The sequence below is a fragment of the Lepidochelys kempii genome, chromosome 17 (genome assembly GCF_965140265.1).
Source record: "Lepidochelys kempii isolate rLepKem1 chromosome 17, rLepKem1.hap2, whole genome shotgun sequence".
Classification (NCBI taxonomy): domain Eukaryota; kingdom Metazoa; phylum Chordata; order Testudines; family Cheloniidae; genus Lepidochelys; species Lepidochelys kempii.
In genome coordinates this window covers 6,807,619-6,829,402 of record NC_133272.1, presented here as the reverse complement: position 1 = coordinate 6,829,402, position 21,784 = coordinate 6,807,619, and the positions used below count along the sequence as shown (strand labels likewise).

Below are 21,784 nucleotides of genomic sequence, written 5' to 3'. Positions count from 1 at the left end.
TTGTAACAAGTCTGTGTAAACTAAAACTTCAGGTGTTTGTTTTAACTGCTATTTTAACAAAACCTGATGTCTGCACAGAACTTGTATGGTATATTGGCAGATTATACCTCTTAAATGAGTGCAGCAGAACCCTGTAACTAATATTTTTGCTAGCCAAATCCCATTTATCTATGATCTTTTCTGTAGTTTTCTGAGAAAACCAGGGAGGTAAGAGAAGACTAGCTCTCCTACTTCCTCCCCTCCCTCACCCAGGCAAAATTTCTCTAGTATTGTATAGCTTAAACAAAATAAAATGAAAAATAGAAGATTTCGTCTATGAGCAGAAGTAACATTCTCACTTTCAAGGTTCAAGTTCAGAATGAGTCTAGTCTGAATATGAAGTCTAATATCCACTCCTAATGGAAATGGCACCTTTCCTATCACATTACTTAATATTTTTGGTAGTTTGGTTGTATCAATTGCTGGCAAAGTAGTGCATCAGAAAAATTTAACTCTTGGACAACTTTTAATCAAAAGGTTTAAAACATTAAGAACTAGACTAAAACACTGATCGCACAGTGTGAGGTCAATAAGAGCGAAGAAGAGGATCCTATATTGGGTGCAAACTTAAGTTTATCAAACAAACCACTAGGGGATGGGAAGTTTATTTTGAGCTTCTTACACAAGCCTTTAATGAATGAGGGTGTCATTTGGCACCTAAAACGTCACATGGTAGTTGCTAACAAGACATCTCTGAACAGGTGATGAGGTTTCCTAGGAAGCAATAAAAATTAGGCTCAAGTTTCAGGTGTGTACATTGGTAGAAGACGGTCTGTGAGACACACTGTGGGCTGATGCCATATGAACAGGCCTGTTAATTCTATGGTCTGTGTATACTGGAATGACATCCAGCGAAGTTGACACCTTATCTTATCATGGACATGCTACATATAGCACTTTCAAGGAAGAAGGAAAAAACTAAATACTAATCATGGACAAACATTGTTAAACACATTACGTCAACTGTTTAACTGAGAAGAATAGTGTTCTACTCAATCTGACTGACTGCGAATTTTAGTTTATTAGTATTTACTTCAGTATTTATTTAGTGGCTAATGCAATATCAAAAAGCATAGCTTTTAGGCCAGAAGAAATCCAGCCAGATATAATTTCATAGGACTACTCAATTAATACACTGTATCTTCTCTGTTCTACTCAAATATTTTAAAATATACTGTGTAAAAATTGCCATTTAACTGCTCTAGTCTCAAATATGAAAAAACTGCATTTCTAACACTAACAAATCTTTTTTAAAGTCACACACTTGGAATCATTTGAATCATTTATTGTTCCTGTTGTAAATTGCTAAATAATTTGATTGTCTTTGCTTTGTTTATAATCTTAGCATTATTTAGTTGCACAGGACACCTTAATTCTGGTATTTTCTAACTTCTGAGTGCTTGACTTTGCAATCTTTATCCTGTTTTTAATGAAGGTTTTCAGGTGTAGTTTCCTAGGTTTTTAAACTATCAAACTGAAACCAGATAATCCCACATGCTGGAATTTGTGGAGACCCAGATGGTTCATCAGATGGGTTAGAACCTTTAGAGAGCAGTTATGCTAGTGGAGTAATTGATAGCCAAAGTACTCATCCCCACCTTAACATCATTTAGATCAATGGTTAAAGATTAGAGGTCTCAGAATAGAGCTTTGAGTAACTAATCTTTTTGCTTGCTTTCCCCACTTCCCAAGCCACCCAAGACAAGGAGTTGTCACTTTGGATGGGCTATCACCAGCAGGAGAGTGAATTTGTGTGGGGGGGTGGAGGGTGAGAAAACCTGGATTTGTGCTGGAAATGGCCCACCTGATGATCACTTTAGATAAGCTATTACCAGCAGGACAGTGGGGTGGGAGGAGGTATTTTTTCATATTCTCTGTGTATAAATAAAGTCTGCTACAGTTTCCACGGCATGCATCCGATGAAGTGAGCTGTAGCTCACGAAAGCTCATGCTCAAATAAATTGGTTAGTCTCTAAGGTGCCACAAGTACTCCTTTTCTTTTTAAAATATGGGTTTAACCAGGCCCTGATTTTGTTTGAAGAATCTAATCAAGGTACTCAGTTCACAGAGATGAGTCACAAGTGTATTACTTAAAGTATATTGCCTGACTGACAATTATTAGGCATATTTGGACATTTTAATGCTACATAGTTTTGAGGTGTCACGGTCTCAGCATTTAGCCAACATAATCCTGGTTCTTGCATTCATCTTGGTTCACTGACTGAAATCTGAGACTTGCTGTCAGGTGGAGGGCAAGTTAAAGTAAGATAACCATGACGTAGTCTCTACCAGTGAGCAATGATTTAAAAAACAGAAGACAACCAGCAGACATTATTTGAAAACAAAATCCACTGCTATCTGTGATCACATGTCTCATCACTAGAACACCACAAGATCACATGGCTCATCACTAGAACACAGTTTAATCCCTAACTCTACACTACAAAGGGAGATGAGAGGTCCAGTCTCACAGTGGAATTTTAGGAGTATTATTCCAACCCAATAACTCATAAGACAAGATACAGTTTTGTTCCTATCCAATCACTTTATAGGCTATTAATAGTGAAAGCATCCTGACCATATATTTGGAAGTTAAGATTAGAGAGATATTTCAAATGAAGAGTAAGTTATACAAAAACTTTTTTTTTTTTAATTTAATGTGAGCTAGCATGTACATAGCTATTTCCTCTTGGGACTTGGCTACACTTGCGAGTTACAGTGCAATAAAAGAGCCCCAGGCGCACTAGCTCACTACCCGTCCACACTGGCAAGGCATGTAGAGGGCTCTGACTCCACGGCTACAGCGCTGCTGGTACTCCACCTCGGCAAGTGGAACAACATTTGCTGCGCCCCCGCTGGACCGCTGCCAGTGTGGACGAGGTGTTGCATTACTGCTCTCTGATCAGCCTCCGGAAACGGCCCATAATCCCCTTTAGTCAAATGGCCACTCTTGTCATTGTTTTTTAATTACTGTAGGAATGCGGATATGCCCTTTGGAAGCCCCATTTCTGACATCCGGCTGCTTATCTGCTCCGAGACAAAGCAACCATTAGTTGGAAAGCTGCATGAGAGAGAGAGGCGGGGGGGGGGGTCTGCTGCTGAACTTACAAGACAGCATGCTGACATGCTCTCAGCCCCCCCAAAAACTCTCTCTCTTCCCCCTCCCCACATACACACAACACACTTCCTGTCACACTCCACCCATTTGAAAAACACGCTGCAGTCACTTGCATGCTGGGATAGCTGCCCATAATGCAATGCTCCCAATGCCGCTGCAAGTGCTGCAAATGTGGCCACGCCAGTTCACTTGAAGCTGTCAGGGTAGACAGACTGCAGCTCTTTCCCTACTGCGCTCTACGAAGGCTGGTTTAACTCAAAGTGCTCTACATCTGCAAGTGTAGCCATGCCCTTAAACACTGAACAATTTGCATAAGAAATGTCCAACTATATCATAACAGTGAATAAAATAGTCCATGCTTTCATCATCTGTTTCAGTGCTGGGAAAGAAAAAAAAAAAGACAAAAAACTGATTTATAACAGGCCAAAAAATACCCATATTCATGGAATAAACAGCTATATCTTGGAGTAAATCTTGAGATCGATGCAAAAGAAACATCTGTCATATTTTACAAGGTTAATAAACCTTTTGCATTAAATATTTCCCATATATGTATTACCACGCAGACAGACAAAAGCATAGGTCCTCTCGTTGGTGGGGAAGGAGAGCTAATAATTGAGGACATTGAGAAGGCTGGGTTGTTTAGTGACCATTTTGCTTCAGTCTTCACAGAAAATGTTAATGCTTACAGATAATCAACACAATACTAACAACAAGGGGGAAGGAATGCAAGCCAAAATAGAGAAAGAAAAGGCTAAAGAATATTTAGGTAAGTTAGATGAATTAACATTGGCAGGACCTGATATAACTCCTCTTAAGGTACTTTAGGAACTGGCTGAAGCAATCTCAGAACCATTTGCAATGATCTTGAAGTACATTATAAGAAAAGTTAGAGGAGGACAAGAGAATAGTATCCATTGTTAAAAAGGGGAAAAGAGGACCTGGGAAGTTTTAGACCAGTCAACGTAATTTTGATACCTGTTGAGATACTGGAACAAGTTACTGATCAACCAACCTAGGGGATAACAGAGTTATAAGGAATAGCCATCATGAATCAGTCAAAACCAAATAAGGCCAAATCACCCGAATTTCCTTCTTTGACATAGTTACTGACTTAGTGGATAGGGAGGAATCAATAGATGTGATATAACTTGATTTATACTTTTGACAGTTCAACAAGACATTCTGATAAGCCAATTAGGGAAATGTGATCTAGATGAAATTACTATAGTGAGTGTACAACTGATTGAAAGACTGTACTCAGAATAGTTATCAATGGCTTGCTGTCAAACTGGGAATGCGCGTCATACAGCAGTCATCCTGAGTCCAGGACTACTCAGTGTTTCCATTAATGACTTGGTAATGGAGTGAAGAGTATGCTTACAAAATCTGCAGAGGACAACAAACTGGGAGGGGGGTTGCAAGCACTTTGGTGGACAGGATAAGAACTCAAAATGACATTGACAGATTAGAGAATTGGTCTGAAATCAACAAAAATTCAATAAAAACAAGTGCAAAGTACAGTAAAAGCTATTTTATCCAGCACATTGGGGGTGCTGATAAGTGAAAAATGCCAGTTAACAAAGAAGGAGGGAATTTGGGTGCAGGGGGATTTGAGGTTGGGGCACAGGCTCTGGAAGGGAGTTTGGGTGCAGAAGGGGGCTAAGAGCAGGGGGTTGGGGTATGGGAGGGGGTTCGGGATGCCAGATCCGGGCGGGGGGGGGGGCACTCACCTCAGGCAGCTTCTCACAAGTGGCGACCTGTCCCGGCTGCTCCTAGGCAGAGGCGTGGCAGACAGCTCTGCACACTGCTCCCACCCCGCCCCGAGCACTGGCTCCACAGCTCCCATTGCCCAAAAAACATGGCCAATGGGAGCTACAGGGGTGGCACTTGTGGACAGAGGTGGCACGCAGAGCTGCCTAGCTGCGCTTCCACCCAGGATCAGCAAGGATAGGTCACCGCTTGCGGGGAGCGACACAGAGCCAGGTAGGGAACCTGCTAGCCCCATGCCAACCAGACTATAAACCGGACTTTCTATGAAGATTAGAAATGCTGATTTATAGAGCTTTCTGGTTGGTACAGGGCCAGATAACACAGCTTTTTACTGTACTTCTCTTAGGAAGGAAAAACCAAAACCACAACTATAAAATAGCAAGTAACTGGCTAGGAGATAATACTGCTGAAAAGGATCTGGGGGCTACAGTGGATCACAGATTGAACACAATTCCAATCAACAATATGATGCCGTTGCAAGAAAAAGGCTAACATTCTGGGGTGTATTAATAGGACTCTCATATGTAAGTCATGGGTGGTAATTGTCCCACTCTAGTGGGCACTTGTGAGGCCTCAGCTGGAATACTGTGTTCAGTTCTGGGCACCACACATTAAGAAGTGGACAAACTGGAGAGTCCAGAGGAGAACAACACAAGTGATAAAGGTTTAGAAATCCTGACCGATGAGAAAAAGTTAGAAAAACTGGGCATGCCTAGTCTTGAGAAAAGGAGGCTGTGATAACCGTCTTCCATTATGTTAAGGGCTGTTATAAAGTGGACTTTGATCAATTGTTCCCCGTGTCCTCTGAAGATCGGACAAGAAGTAATGGGCTTAATCTGCAGCAACGGAGATTTACGTTAGCTATTAGGAAAAACTTTCTAAATATAAGGGTAGTTAAGCTAAGCCTTCATAATTGGAATTTTTTAAGAACAAGTTGGATAAATACCCTTAGGGATGGTCTAGGTTTACCTGGTCCTGCCTCGGCACGAGGGGCCAAATTTGATGAATTGAGATCCCTTCCACCCCTACATTTCAAGGATTATCTTTTAAAAAAATTAGATGTATGTACTGTGTATAAGATCAGCAAAATTGAAGATATTATAAATATATAATTAGGAATGACAAGCAGCAAGATCTCAGCTTAAAGTTCTGGCTAATCTTATTCTTTTCCCTCCAGCATTCAGTATTTTATTAATTTCTCTCTCAAATCACTTCAACACTGAAAAATAAAACATTTTTCTGAACATCCATATTAAACACACAAGATGGTAGCGTGGTGGTTTTTTTTGGTGGGGGGTTACACAATATTTTTATTTATGGAGCACATTTTGTTTCTGGATATTTTTCTGTATTATGTATGAGTCTTTACAAATACAGTTAAGTAATCTTATTTGATTTACAATCTTTTAAGACACTTAAATTGTCAGTAGAATTCTGGAGTAACCAGAAGTATGGGTACCTTTAAAAACAAAGAAAGCCCCACCTTGTCATGAGAACTCTACAGGGTCAAGCTCCCACCTCAAATCAACATGAGTCTAGGATTTTGACTCTTTCGAAAATAAGACGGTATGCCTCTCCATTCCGTTTCCCCAAGCCAATCTCAGGCTGCCAACTGAGTGTAGATGGACCTCATTGTCACTTGACAGCTATTGCTCTCTCTTGATTAAGCAACATTGATAGTATCTGACCAGAATCGTGGCCAACTGTCCCCAGCCAGAAAAAGTGAGCTGTAAAGCTGTATTAAAAATGGCATGCTCATCACAATTAGGATGGATGTATACTCACACATACATACATCCTCTAAGGAAAACAGTAAATATATAAATATAGATAGATATAATTACCTCTGCAACTTTTGGAGGCACTCCATCACCAAGCACTTCCCTAATGAAGCACTGCTGGCTCATGTAACATGAGAGTCCACAAGTTCTCTTGAAAGCATCTCTCAGACGCTTTAGTTCTACATCTGTAACTGTATTAAGAAAAAAGAAATTATAATCAAGGGAGATGTGCAGGAAGATTTAGCAGCTTTAACTGCACTATCAAGAAGTCCTTTCACAGAGAAATAAAAATTTCTAAAACATATCCTCTTGTCTTGCAATAAAAATACCTAGATAAATTAAAGAAATTGTGTATTTAATTTATTAGCTCTCATTAGACATCTGGAAAATATTCCAGAAAAGGAGTGAAAAGTCACATAGAACAAAAAATTAAACATCAATTGAATATTCTCTGTATAATATATATAAATCTGGACTGAGTATAAGCCAAACGCATGATCTGTAACTGATAGTTGCCAACATGTAGTTAAGAGTTGAACTAGCCAAGCTCCTTCATGTAAGCAGTTTTCATTTACCAAATAAAGAAGTCTGCTTTTGTGCTATATAAAAAAGAGTTTCCGCAAATCACCACCTACAGAATCATAATACAAAAAGCATTAATAGAAAACAGATCTAACTATATTATGGTTAAGTTTTGGCAGGAGTGGAAAAATCATTTTTTAAGTTTTTCTTCCACAGTCACAGCTGCAAGCTGATTTCTCTACTGAAGCGTATTTGCACCAACCTACAACATATGACAGAAGGATTGATGGGTTCCCCTTTTACATGCACACAGGCTTCCTCTTGCCTGAAGAACTGGTCTTTGATTTTAATACTTTACACTTCCAGCATCTTTCTAATGAAGTTCTTCAAGGTCCTAATTCAGCAAGGCACTTAAGCTTGTGCTTAACTCATGTGCTTGAGTGCCTCGTTTGAATGGAAGCCAAAATGCTCTGATAAAATGAAGTCTCAGAACCCTGTGAGATTCCATTCGATATCCATTTTATAAAGATAACGTTCGGCACATTTCTGTTCCTTGGTCAAAATGCAGTGTAGCTGTAGCCCTGTTAGTCCCAGAATATTTGAGACACAAGGCAGGTGAAATAATAACTTTTATTGGACCAACCTCTGTTGAAAGCCTCTCTCTCTCTCTCACCAACAGCAGGTGATCTAATAAAAGATCTCACCCACCTTGACTCTCTAAAATGGGTCAATGACAGAACTAGGAACAGAGCCATGGAGTTTTGATTCCTGTTGCCTACTACAACACCACTCTCGCCCTTAAGACAATCTAAGCAGCATTACCCCCACTTCAATCCTGCATTTAAGTAGTGTGTTAACAGACTTCTCCTGCTGACTTAATGTAAAAAAAAAAAAAAAAAAAAAAAAAAAGAGGGCAAGGGCGTGTTTAGAAAATAAAGTCCTCTGTTTCTGTCAATGAACAAGTAAAACTGTCCCATACCTAAACTTGATAATTAGGAGTATCTAAAACCATTCCCTTGCCAATGCAGGAACAGTGTCTAGCAGATTTTCGAAAGCACATTTATTATAAGCTATTATCAAAACCCTTTGAATCTCTCCTCACCCAAGTATGTGTTCTAATCACTCTCCATTTATATCCTAAGAGAAAAGGAATAAAACATTAACTGGAATTCCCATCCCTAGGCTGTGTCAGACTGAGACAGGTTTGTGACCCTATTCTGCCATTAGAAGACTATATGACCCAGATCACGCATCAGTGACATTGTGCTGCAGAAGAGAACCATTTTTCACACTGAAGCCAGAACACAAAGCAAGCAACATTGGATGCAAAACTAACATTACCACTAGGGCATTTTTCATCGTCTTCATAAGATTACTCAAACCATCTCCCCTCTTGAAGGTCTATAAATCAGCAGCTAAACAATAACAAACATGCCTGAATGGTTATTGGGGTTTAGGGCTTTGAGTGTTAGAAGCATACAGCACACCACAGATTTCATTTCCAACCAGCATCCTTGAAGATTACAACTTGTCCCTTAACTCACTGAAGATTCATTGTCACTGTTTTGTCAAAATATTTCTCACCTATTTTGAAATTGGTTCACATTTAAATTAAAAATCTACCTTTCATTAATAACTATGTTCACAAGAAACCCCCATATTTATTTTCATATATATTATTGGTTCAAGACAATGATACTGAAATTTTCATATGCTTTTTTTAAACTAAAAACAAGGTTTTAAAGGTTATGAGAAATGGGGTGATAAAGAAAGAAAAGAAGCTATTTTGACAGCATTAATGCTGTCATGAAGAGAGTTTTGATGTAAGGATTTTACTTGAGCTATTGCCACTGCATATCATACTGATAAAACAAGAACTGACATATAATTAGGTCATCTACTGGCAACGGCATTGTTATCTGGAGCATAAAGTAACATTTAAATTTCATACTCCCATATTAGTTTCTGTCTATATAGTCATTCCCAATTTTTATTTCTTGAGAGAAAGTAGGATTCTATGTAAAGTTTTGCTAAAACACCACAGTCTCGTTAGAAAATTCTCTCCTCAGCATTTATCTGGGCACAGGAAACAGCCCAAAGAATAACCTCCATAGCTGTAGGTTGCCCCCAACCTCTCCTGAAGAGTGGGGGACAGGACACAAGGCTAGAGATTCTGCCCACCTGATCCTGTATCTCACCATAGCCTTCAAATATGTAAGGAATTCACGTAGCAAGGCTCCATACATACATACAGACTAAGTATTTTTGTAGGAGTAAACCAAGATAAACCAAGATACCTAACTCTTGTCCAAAAGCTAAGTGTGATGAGAACATTGGATGTCCTACAAGATTTAAGTTCAGGACCTTCACGGTATTATTCTCTGAAATGCTTCCAGTTCCACATGTAGGGCTAGAAAGACAGGCAGAACTACCAGGTCTAATTGCATAGAAGAGACATTGGTGAGGGGAGGACAAATTTATGCTCATTAAGAATGGGGAACCTTCTGGGGAAGGAGAAGCCTACAGAGGAAACATAAGCTCCACCTTAACCAAAATGGAACCAGACTGTTGGCATGTAAAATTAAGAAGGCGGTAGAGGATTTTTTTAAACTAAGGACTCGGGGAAACCTGACAAGTATGGAGGAGCACATCCCTTAGGGATGAATTTATTAAAAGGTGAGCTCTATATTCTAATATACAGAATAGGAAAGAAGTTGCTAAAGTACGGGTAGAAGCTAGCGAGGAACAGCCAAACACAGAAGTCCAATTTAAACATAATTCATGAAAGCAACTAAATACTGACAATATGTACAAGGGCTTATATATAAATGCTAGAAGTCTACATAAGTCAAATTCTAACAAGGAATAGGAAGGAATAGGATAGGATAGAAGAATAGGAAGGAGCACAAACTCTGGCAAGTAAAATGTAAATGTTTAATAGAACAAGACAAGAAAAAATTGGAGAAGCAAGTTGCTAAAGATGCAAAAACTAACAACACAATTTTTTAATTTTAAAGTGTATCAAAGGCAGGAAGCCTGCCAAACAAGCAGTGGGCTGCTACATGAGAAAGGTATTAAAGGAGCACTCCAGGAAGACAAGGCCAAAGGCCCACTTAGTCCAGTATCCTGTCTTCCGACAATGATCAATCCCAGGTGCCCCAAAGGCAATGAACAGAGCAGGTAATCATCAAGTGATCCATCCCATCACCCATTCCCAGCTCCTGGCAAACAGAGGCTAGGGACACTATCCCTGCCCATGCTGGCTAATAGCAATTGGTGGACCTAGTCTCCATGAATTAATCTAGTTCTCAAAGTGGGTGCTGGGCAACAAAATTGCAGATGAACTTTAACATTGATAATGCAAAAGTAATGCATATTGGAAAAAATAATTCCAACAATACATACACAATGAAGGGTTCTAAATTAACTGTTTACCACCCAAGAAAAAGAAGATCTTGGAGTCACTGGATACTTCTCTGAAAACATCCACTAAATGTACAGAAGTGGTTTAAAAAAAAAAAAGCTAACAGTATGTTAGGAAAAAGGATAGAAAAGAAGACAGAAAATATCATAATCACTATATAAATCCATGGTGCACCCATACCTTGAATAGTGTCCAGTTCTAGTTATCCCATATCAGAAAGGATATAGTGGAATGTGAAAGTGTATAGAGAAGGGCAACAAAAATCATCAAGGTTATGGAACGGTTTCCACATGAGGAGAGCCTGAAGAGATTAGGGCTACTCAGCTTAGAAAAGAGGCGACCATGAGGAGATATAATAGAGGTCTACAAAATTATAAATGCTGATCTGAATACAGTGAAAATTGAAAAAGTGAATAGAGAAGTGTTATTTATCCCTTCACATAACACAAGATCCAGGGGTCACCAGGTTTAATACAAACAAGAGAATGTACTTTTTTCACACAATCCACAGCTAACCTATGGAACTCATTGCCATGGACATTGTAATAGCCAAACGTATAACTGGGTTCAAAAAAGGACTGAATAAATTCATGAAGGATAGGTCCAACAATGACTATTGCCAAGATAGTCAGGGACACAACCCCATGCTCGCGGAGACCAAAAGCCTCCAACTACCAGAAACCAAGAGGGGAAGAAAGGGGTGGATCACCATAACTGCCCTGTTCTGTACACTCCCCCAAAGCTCTGGTATGGGCCACTGTAGGAGACAGGATACTGGGCAAGATGGACCATGGCATGACCCACTATGTTCTTATGTTCTATTTTACAGTAAAATAAAAGTATTATTATGAGACCTTTGAAAAGGGGTAAGTGTCTTCCAACACAAAAAGAGAAACTTTCTCCTAGCATTGTATTTTTCCACACTGTTGATTCCAAATCCATTTCTTTTAGTCTCAGTATAAAATCAATCCAATCTTTGTTGTGATTATACAGTGAAGAAAGGCCAAGAAAGATGTTTAAACAACATAACCTAAATCTTGCGTTACCAGATGCTTCAGGGTTTACATAGGTAAGATGATGCAATATGTACACCCCACTGACTTTCAAGGACCCAATTAATGTATTAAACACACCAGCTTGATGCATGGTTACTTAATACAATCCCGTCACTCCCAATGCTTTAATTTAATGCACTAAACTAAGTTAAACACCACTTCAGGTTCAATTTCCTAAAAGAGGTAAAATGCAGAAAGTCAAGGAAATGAACTGACAGTCAAAACATACGTAAGTCCTTTGGTCTACTAAAAGCTTTTCACATTTTTTATTAATTACTGCACTGCTGAATTAGAATACAAACCTTAGCATTGTATGAAGAGACACTGCCAATGATCTGTATTTAAATAAACATCGGCTTCATAAAAACGTCCTGAGGGGTAATATGAATTACTTACATTGAGCCCTTCTCAACCACACCAACAGGAGCATATACCTTTCCCCCCGCCCCCCTCTACTGAGCAGAAGCACAGCAAAGGAAAGAACCCCGAGTGCACCAGCCTGGTAGATACAAACATGAGAACCTTATCAGTGGTGGTCTATAGTCTAACCTGAAAGACTATTAACAGATTGGAATATGGCTTGAGGTTTACATTGACAGAAGCATGCACTGATCCAGAGCAGTATTACATAGCCTTCTTCTGAGTCAATAAAAAGCACATTTCCAAAAGGTTTAATTTCCTTTCTTCCTTCTCCTTCCCATACTCCCAATATTAGTACAAAAGGTGCAAAATGACAACTTTAGGGTAACAACTTTATCTTGCAACTTCTCACTTCCCTTCTGTTTTTTTTTTTAAACTCGATCTCAGCCTTTTGCTTCTGAATCCCCTCATGTTCTAACTTCCCAATGCATGTCCTTTTCTCTACAGTATGCCATCAGAAGCAACACACACTCCTACATGGGACTGCAGTTGCATGCCTACAAAGCGCATGTCCCCAGCTGTAATGGCAACCCCAGCCACTTAGGAAGAGAATAGGATAGGGCAATTCCAGTCAGTTTCCAAATGCTAATACTGGTGCTTCTAGTTACTGTAAAAGCACTACAGAACAGAAGCACAAGCACACTCCTAATTAATTATATTTAAGATTTTCCTGCTTGTTTAAGTGAAAAAATGCAGCATACCATGCCCAGTTTAAATCTTCAATTACTGTTGTAACAGAAAATTTCATTTACCTGATAAATGTGAATTGGCTGCATATAATATGCTAGAATATAAAGCGACTTTTACTCATCCAAGTGCTTTCCTAGTCATAAATTTATTGGCTGCTCCTTTATAAGATTTACCCGTTTTAATAATTAAAACAATTCATAATCTGGCAACCTTAACTACAGCCATCATTAACACTTCTGCTATAATTTATATAGCACCTTTAAGGGGCTGCAGAGGAAGATTTGGCCTTCTCCCTCCTTCCATCACCACCTGATCCTCCTGTTCCCATTTCAGGTATCCTCTCCCTCCACCAGCCTGACACCCATGTCCCCTACACTAGACCTCTCCAAATCTGAATTAGTGGCATTATGGCCGGGTGCCTGGGGTTACAGTGCCACTCGAGTTTGTCCCAGCCAGCCCCATCACACCTCCAGCTTTCATCGCAAGAGTGCTCTACATATAATGTATATATAGGAATTACTACACACACCACTGATCTGCAGCCTTCTCTGTGTTTAATATCTCCTCTAATGTCGAACAGCACATAATATTTCCTGTGCTAAACTTGTGTAGTGAAGAACACTGAACTAAACAAACTGTGGAGCAATTCAGGAAGCTGAATATAATTGTGCAAGTTTGAATTGAACTAGGAAACCAAGAATAAAAAACCTCTACTTGTAAGCAGTGGGTACTGCAGCTGGGAGCATGCCTCCCTAGCCAGGAAGACAGACTCACAGCTGGCTGTCTCTAAGCTACCGCAGTAGAAACAGCAGTGTGGACGCTATGGCACACGCAGGGGCTTAGGCTAGCCACCCAAGGGATCCCCTGGGTTCAAACTTGGGTGGTCAGCAATAGTCTCCGCCCACGACACAACATCCACACAGCTATTTTTTGCCCGCTAGCTTGAGAGGAGCGAGCAGCAGGTCTGTCTACCCAGGCTGGGAAGCTTGCTCCCAACTACAGTGCAGGCATACCTTAAGTGCTCAAGATCTCTGTTTTAGATCTCATCCAAAAGGCTGTCCTGCCTGCAGCATACTGACACCTAATGCCATGAACGACACAGAAGTTATGTCTACGCTACAGACCTCACAGCAGCACAGCTGTACTGATCCAGGTGCCCAGCTGTAAGATCTCATGTAGCCATTCTATGCCGATGGGAGAGCGCTTGTGGAAGCTTTGTACTTAAATCTCTAGTCACTCTATCAAGTAGCTGAGTCATCTGAAAGTATAAACTCCTTGTCACAAAGGTCCATAAAACACTACCAGGATTTTTTTTTTATTTTTATTTTTAATGGGAAGTTTGGATTTTTTTTTTCCCTCACCATCATTGCTGCTTGACAGATATACCGCCACTGCCCACACCCAACTGCAACTAGAAACTGAAAAAAGCAGATTTTCCCTTTGACTTACCGCCCCCATGCACCACTGTATTTCTCTACTATTGAAAAATTTTAAAAAAAGACAAATTTAACAGATCTGGAAAAGCTCTCCTCTACTTTAAGGGCATCTGGACAACAGTTAAGTTCAAGAACTGTTCTCCTTGTAACATGCCTATTCCTCCTCTATTCAACTCAACATCATACATGGTTGCATACCTCCTGAAAGTCTTAATATTTTGGAGGCAGGCCTGAGAAATCTTCAGAAGTCTGAGACCAAAGCACTTAATCTGCTCCCTTCACATTTTCTCTATGGCTTCCCCTTGCTTACTTCTACCAGTGTTTAACCCCTGGTAAGGAGGAGGGCGATTTTAATTGTATTATTTGTATTACAAATAGTTCTTAGAGATGACGGTCCCACTGTGCAGTGCCTAGCACAAAAGAAACAGCCACTGCCCTGAAGAGCTTACTATCCACGTTCTTCTCTTTCTTAGGCTCTTGCTTAAAGATGCACTTCCCAATCCCTTTTGCTCTGTTAGTTCCAAAGATGTTCATTCGACATAGGAAAAATTCAGCTTCACGCACCCAGGAATCATCATGTTGGGGCTATATGTTCATTTTTATTACTTTACAAATATTGTCTTGGGCATACACTATTCTTGTTCTAATCTACTCAATCACATTTAAGTATCGGTGCCCTCCTATATTTATATCTGATCTACTTATTCTGTCAAGTTGGCCAAACTGAAGTAATGAATTTTTCTTTCCTAATAACTGGTTTTGCTTTCATTACTACATAAAAATATATATCAAGTGTTTAATTTGGTTATTCTGCCCAATTTACTGGCTACAGCCATTGCTAGATGTGTAATATTCCTCAGGAGACTGTTGATGCGGTTCAGAAAGCAATCATTTACTACATGCATCATCGGTCTACATCTCAGTGCATGTCGAAAGGGCTTAATACCAGGAAGGTTTAAGTTACCCAGAGTCATGATCTAGTCATCTTCAAAAGTCTTATGAATTCTAACTTGTGAGATATTGTATTTTGTACCGCTGCTCTGCAACATACCACAACAATTATGAACGCATCGATATAGCTTCTTGTCATAAATAAAGGGAAGGGTAAACCCCTTTGAAATCCCTCCTGGCCGGGGGAAAGCTCCTCTCACCTGTAAAGGGTTAAGAAGCTAAAGGCAACCTCGCTGGCACCTGACCAAAATGACCAATGAGGAGACAAGATACTTTCAAAAGCTGGGAGGAGGGAGAGAAACAAAAGGGTCTGTGTGTCTGTCTATACGCTGGTTTCTGCTGGGGATAGACCAGGAATGGAGTCTTAGAACTTTTAGTAAGTAATCTAGCTAGGTATGTGTTAGATTATGATTTCTTTAAATGGCTGAGAAAAGAATTGTGCTGAATAGAATAACTATTTCTGTCTGTGTATCTTTTTTGTAACTTAAGGTTTTGCCTAGAGGGGTTCTCTATGTTTTTGAATCTAATTACCCTGTAAGATATCTACCATCCTGATTTTACAGGGGGAATTTCTTTATTTCTATTTACTTCTATTTTTATAAAAAGTCTTCTTGTAAGAAAACTGAATGCTTTTTCATTGTTCTCAGATCCAAGGGTTTGGGTCTGTGGTCACCTATGCAAATTGGTGAGGCTTTTTATCCAACATTTCCCAGGACGGGGGGGTGCAAGTGTTGGGAGGATTGTTCATTGTTCTTAAGATCCAAGGGTCTGGGTCTGTAGTCACCTAGGCAAATTGGTGAGGCTTTTTACCAAACCTTGTCCAGGAAGTGGGGTGCAAGGTTTTGGGAAGTATTTTGGGGGGGAAGACACGTCCAAACAGCTCTTCCCCAGTAACCAGTATTATTAGTTTGGTGGTGGTAGCGGCCAATCCAAGGACAATGGGTGGAATGTTTTGTACCTTGGGGAAGTTTTGACCTAAGCTGGTAAAGATAAGCTTAGGAGGTTTTTCATGCAGGTCCCCACATCTGTACCCTAGAGTTCAGAGTGGGGGAGGAACCTTGACATAGTCATCTTCAAAAGTCTTATGAATTCTAACTTGTGAGATATTGTATTTTGTACTACTGCTCTGCAACATACCACAACAATTATGAACACATCGATATAGCTTCTAATTTAATATTTTCACAGGAAGCTCAAGAAAATAACTGGACAACTTCCTTCTCCCCAGAACATTTATTTTGGTGTCTCAACAGAAAGCTATCTATATATGAAGTATTTTTAACTGTTTCTGCCTTTACTGAATCTTTAAGAGGAAAGGACCAAGAGCTTTCCACCTGCTTACAGACACTCTAAAATACGTACATACCTGTTTAGTTTTAAAAAACATGTTTCCAGGAAGGAGACTTCCAAAGTTCCCTTAAAACTTTTTTATACCAGGGAAGGCAAAATAATGCTTATGTATTTTACAGGTAAAGCCACCACTAGTGGCTTCCTGGAGTCCCACATAAAGTGATAGGCCAGACCATGGTCTCTCTTTTTAAAGAGCAAAAGGGTATTACTTACACTACCTCTCCCCCCAACCCTTATCTACTTCCGCCGCTGGAATGGAAAAACTCTAAGCCCATCCACCGTCTCTGGCTGCTGAAAGTCAGTGCCCTAGTACTTTAGGAGGAAAGAGCTCGGACAACATTAGAAAGCCTGTACTAGTTCAGCCCAAGCAGTTAAAATTAATTTCTTCACAACTGTTTATTTAAGCTCCTGAAATCATCATAATTTCTGCTGTACCCAATACATTTTGAAACCTATTTTATTTTGGTCTTCCAGGAACATTGCGTATTGCTGCATTTTAAGTGCCTTTTTCACTCCAGCAATACACAGTGTTTCTATAATAAAACATGGAAAAAATAGCTTACGCCAAACCACGGTTAGCCGTTTGAATTAAACCAGCACGAACAAGTAAACACAAAGTGATGGATGATACTACCATCTCCTTTTCTCATCCAGTTATGCCTAAGCTCTGGATGCATGTGTCAATATTTTAATCACTGAAAGAGGTACTTGAGGTTGCTGCCCCCAGAGTTTCACCTAACTTCTGTTTTTTATGTCCTGTATGGTAAGTGTCTACAGTCTATTAATTTTAGTGTACTTAATTTCAAATACTTTTACACTTTTTATTCCTTTAAACATACATTTCATGAAGTCATTAATCAAACAACAAATGTTGATAAACCTTTATTCCCTATTCATTTGGGCCAGATTTCAATCAGTAACCTAGAGACGAAAGGTTCCAGATATCATTAAGCCTGAGCCACCCAGTTCCAAAACTTGATGTCCTATGAGGCACAAAAGCTATGTACAAAGGCAATAAAGTGAAACCAGTCTCACTAACAAACCATTCTTTAAAAAGCTATATGCTTAATACCCACTTCAAACAAATGCAACCCTAACACCTGCCCTAGATTCTGATCTTGTTTACTATGAGAATTCCACTGCCTCTACCTACTCAATTAGCATTTTTCCATCTCACTAAACTATTATCTATTTTAGCATGTGATAAAACGATCATCCCTGATAGTACACAAATTAGTTACATCTTGCCCATCCAATGCCTTGTACTCACTTTAACATGTGTCTGGTTTTCCTACGTGGCAGAATTAAACATAAATGAGGTGGTGATAAATAACTGCAGCGTGACTTCAACAAAACAACAATTTCATACAAATTTCACTCACAAATTAGAGAGATTTTGACCCTTGGATACTTTTGTTGTGCATATTCAGACTAATATTTTTGCACTTCTCAAAACTGGAGTAACTCATAGCAGATTTATTTAAAATGTGAAACTTCCAATTACTCCTTATTGTGTGAATTTGAACTGCAGCTTCACAACGTTGCTGCTTTAACAAGTAGATGACATTGTATCACAATCCCGGGCACTGAAAATGTAAATGACTAATACAATATGAAAGTTTTCAGGACAGATCTCAGTCTGAGATTCCAATGACCTTGTCATTTAAATTAAAAGAAAAAAAACAAACAAAAAAAAACCCACTCAGGTACTTAAAAAAAAAAAAAAAAAAAAACAACCACCCTGTTCCTAAGGAATAACTGATTGCAAGCCCTTATGTGAGGTGTTGGTACACTGGTCAGCTAGGGGTTCACGTTAACCTTACACAAAGTGAAGACCTTCTACACCTCAGGCTTCTCTCCTTCCTTAGCTTCACCACCTCAGGCTTTTTACTCTGAGAAAGCTCAATTTGAAGAAGTTATGGCCCTTTCCAAGGATGGCATCAGTGGTAACTATAACTGTATTTGTGCAGGGAAGCATTAATTATGTAATGCTGTCTTATTCGACAGCACTGCATTGTCTGCTAGATGGAAGCCAGAAACTGAGAGCAGAACAATCCATCTCAATAGCATGTACAACTTGCACATGATGGCAACCCAGACTTAAAGTCAGACCTCTGGAGGGGTAGACCTCAATATTATTCAAAACTAGTTTAAATTATAATTTATTCTAATTTTAGGTTATTACAAACTTGTCTTCACCTTTAATGAATTCTGACACACAAAATCCCTTGTTATTCAGTCTCAGACCTCCATGTAGAGATTCCCCATAGTACTGAAATGTGCCAATTATTTGTTATGAGAAAGGGAAGTGGAAGGAAAAGCAGAAATGAGTTTGGTTTTAACTAAGCAAGATTGTATCCATATTTGTAGAGAAATTAATGTGATGAGCGTACGATAAATGGGACACTATCTTTACTGTCTGCTACAGAGAGTCACTTGTTCAAAGAGATCCATTTTACTGGGGAGTTCATGAAACCTACAGCCATAAAAAAAAATGTATACAATACTATAGGCATCTGTCAAGTAATGCGATATTACTAGACCATAATAACTAGCTCACTCATCTCCTCAGGGTAGAAACACAAAGGTAGTGAGTGACCTGCTTCAGATTAATACTGACTGAGGTTCATGAATGTATCTACAATGAACGTGAGTTGAACTGTTTGCTTTCTGAAATGTACATTCTTAACAAAAGCAAATCAGCTTTCAAAAATAATCAAAAATATTTTCTCTCGGTAGATAATACATCTATGAGTTATTTTACACACACATACACAGTCTGCTGTGTACAGACAATATTTTTTCAAGTATATTGTTAATGTGTTCATAAACTGGCAGTAAAAGAACCATACAGCACAAAAAAATCTAGTGTAATTCACCTTCTAAGACAAAACTCATGTTAGCCAACATAGCAATAGATTATCACTTGTCCAATGAAGTGGGATGAAATTTCAGTGTTTTGCAATGGAACTCCTATTATTGTTAATTTGGAGCTACAAGTCCAGTTCTTTACATGTCACATTATAAAGTTATCCCCTGTATCTTTAAAGTTTTAATTCAAATAATTACAGGATTATTTATATTTAGATATTGTACCTGATGTAAAATTATAGCTCTCACACACATAGCTGAATCCAAAGTAATATCTTATAAAAAAGGAAGATTATTCCTAAATTACACTGAAATAAAATGTTCTTGCTATAAAAGGCTAAGTCACACTCTCCTAAGGAAAGCCATCCTAAAACTGTTTTTTTGCTGGCAGGCTTGCTATAATTTAGAAAACAGTTTAATGACAGATTAGCACTGCATCCCTTTTCCAGCTCTCTGTAGGGAATGCCTTAACTCCAGTCCTCTGGAGTTAAATTAAATTTAAGTGAAACTGCACAACCTCCGCTAAAAATTCTATTGTAAAATACAGTAGTTATAACATAGCTTCAGTCAATCCAAACATTGGGAGTATTTTTAGTTCAACAGCGTAACTTAAATCTAAAGCAACTTGTACAGACTTATGATTCTAAAAGTTTTTAAATTTGTAAATACCTAGCTTTATAATTTTTAAATATTTCCAAGAGTAATTATATTGTAAAATAAATGAGAAAATCTCAAGTGATCCCCCAGTTTTTTTTACTTTGGAGTCTAGGTTTTGTTTGTTTTTTTAAAAGAGAAAGGCCATCCATCACCAACATGTGTAGGTCAAGAATTCAGTTTGAGGTTGCTAGACGTAGCGTGATTTTTAGAGGGCATAGTCACCAACAAATCCTGCTTCTAGCAGTGGGAGTTACAGGTACTAAACACCAAAATTTAAAAAAAAAAAAAATATCAAGCTACTTCTAATCAAGAGCCTAATGTCAGGTACCAAGATGCTAGACATAATGTTTAATGTCATAGGGAAAAAATTTAAGTTGCAGAATGAAATTTAAATTTTACTGCTTTTCTTCTCATCCTACTTAAGCTTATTCTGAACAGACATGTATAAAGACAAGTTCCCTGCCCTGAGGAGTTTACAGCCTAAGGCCCCATTCCTGTGAACCTGAACCTGCATATAATTTTAACGGAACTACTCATGTCCTTAAAGTCAATCAGACTAGTCAGATGCTTCAAGTTAACTATGTGCAAATGTTTGCATGATTGGAGCATAAATACTGTATGGAAAACAATTATTAACTTATAGGATTTCATCTTCAAGCAACAGATACCGCAATCTTCAATTGCACACTCTGCAGTATCAAAACTATTTACATTATCTCTAGATGTGAACAGTATTTTATTTAGAAATCAAAATAAAAAAGTCTAACTAAATCAGAAGACAGCCATTTTTACTAACAAACAAAGCTAAGCAGTGTTTGAAAAATTATACGAAGTTGTCCTAACATTTTAGAAACTCTTCCCTTTTTCTTCCAGCACCCTGTATTTTTACCCCTCCCTGTTTCTTGCCTTACTTTGAAACACTAAGATGAACCGACTGCTGTTCGGGATGCACCTTTCCTTTTTAACTAGAGGAAGTTCTAATGAATGTCAGATCAAAAAGCACAGACCCACTTTGGCTCAGTCACATCCATGCAACCCTAAGGGGGTTGCACGTGCCTATGACAGCAAATTTACTCCGTATTTTTTTAAAAAACAAAAAGCCTAGTAGGGATTATTTTTTTAAAACAATTAATTGTAAATCAATTAACACAAATATTTTTAAAATCTTAAATTAACACTTCTGCTGTTTGCTTTTTACATTTCACTGTGCCTCAGCGGAAAGAGGCTCAGTAAGGCTGACTACTAGGTTCTCACCCACTAGCACAATACTGCCATTTGAGTGAAACGCTGTAGGACTGCACTTAAATCGAAAGGCACGTCTATACTAGAAGTGCTACAGCGGCATCCCTGTAGCGTGACACTTATTACAACGATGGAAGGGGTTCTTCCAATAGTGCAGTAAATCCACCTCTCAGAGGTGATCAACAGGTCAATGGAAGAATTCTTCCAGTGACCTAGTGGTGTCTACACCAGCCCTTAGTTCAGTTTAACTACATCGCACAGGGCCTGACATTCTGCACAGCCCTGAGCAATGAAGTAAGCAGACCTAATTTTGTAGCACAGACAGCCCTAAGTCAATATACATCAGTTTAAAGGTCATGACAATTGAAACTAATCCCACCATTTTGCACCTCAGATGCAGAGCCGTGTCCTTTTTAAAGGACCGAGGTCCACCTTTCTTGCTGCTAACCATGAAT

General features: G+C 38.9%; 1 protein-coding gene across 4 annotated transcripts in view; it reads right to left on the bottom strand.

Moving 5' to 3' along the window:
• USP32 (ubiquitin specific peptidase 32) overlaps positions 1–21,784 on the bottom strand; it is a 154,255-nt gene that overhangs the window by 114,904 nt on the left and 17,567 nt on the right. For all 4 annotated transcript variants that reach the window (XM_073315739.1, XM_073315740.1, XM_073315742.1 and 1 more), the window contains exon 2: positions 6,775–6,902. In XM_073315739.1, the coding sequence (XP_073171840.1) occupies positions 6,775–6,902 (128 nt within the window). The remainder of the gene's footprint in view (positions 1–6,774; positions 6,903–21,784) is intronic.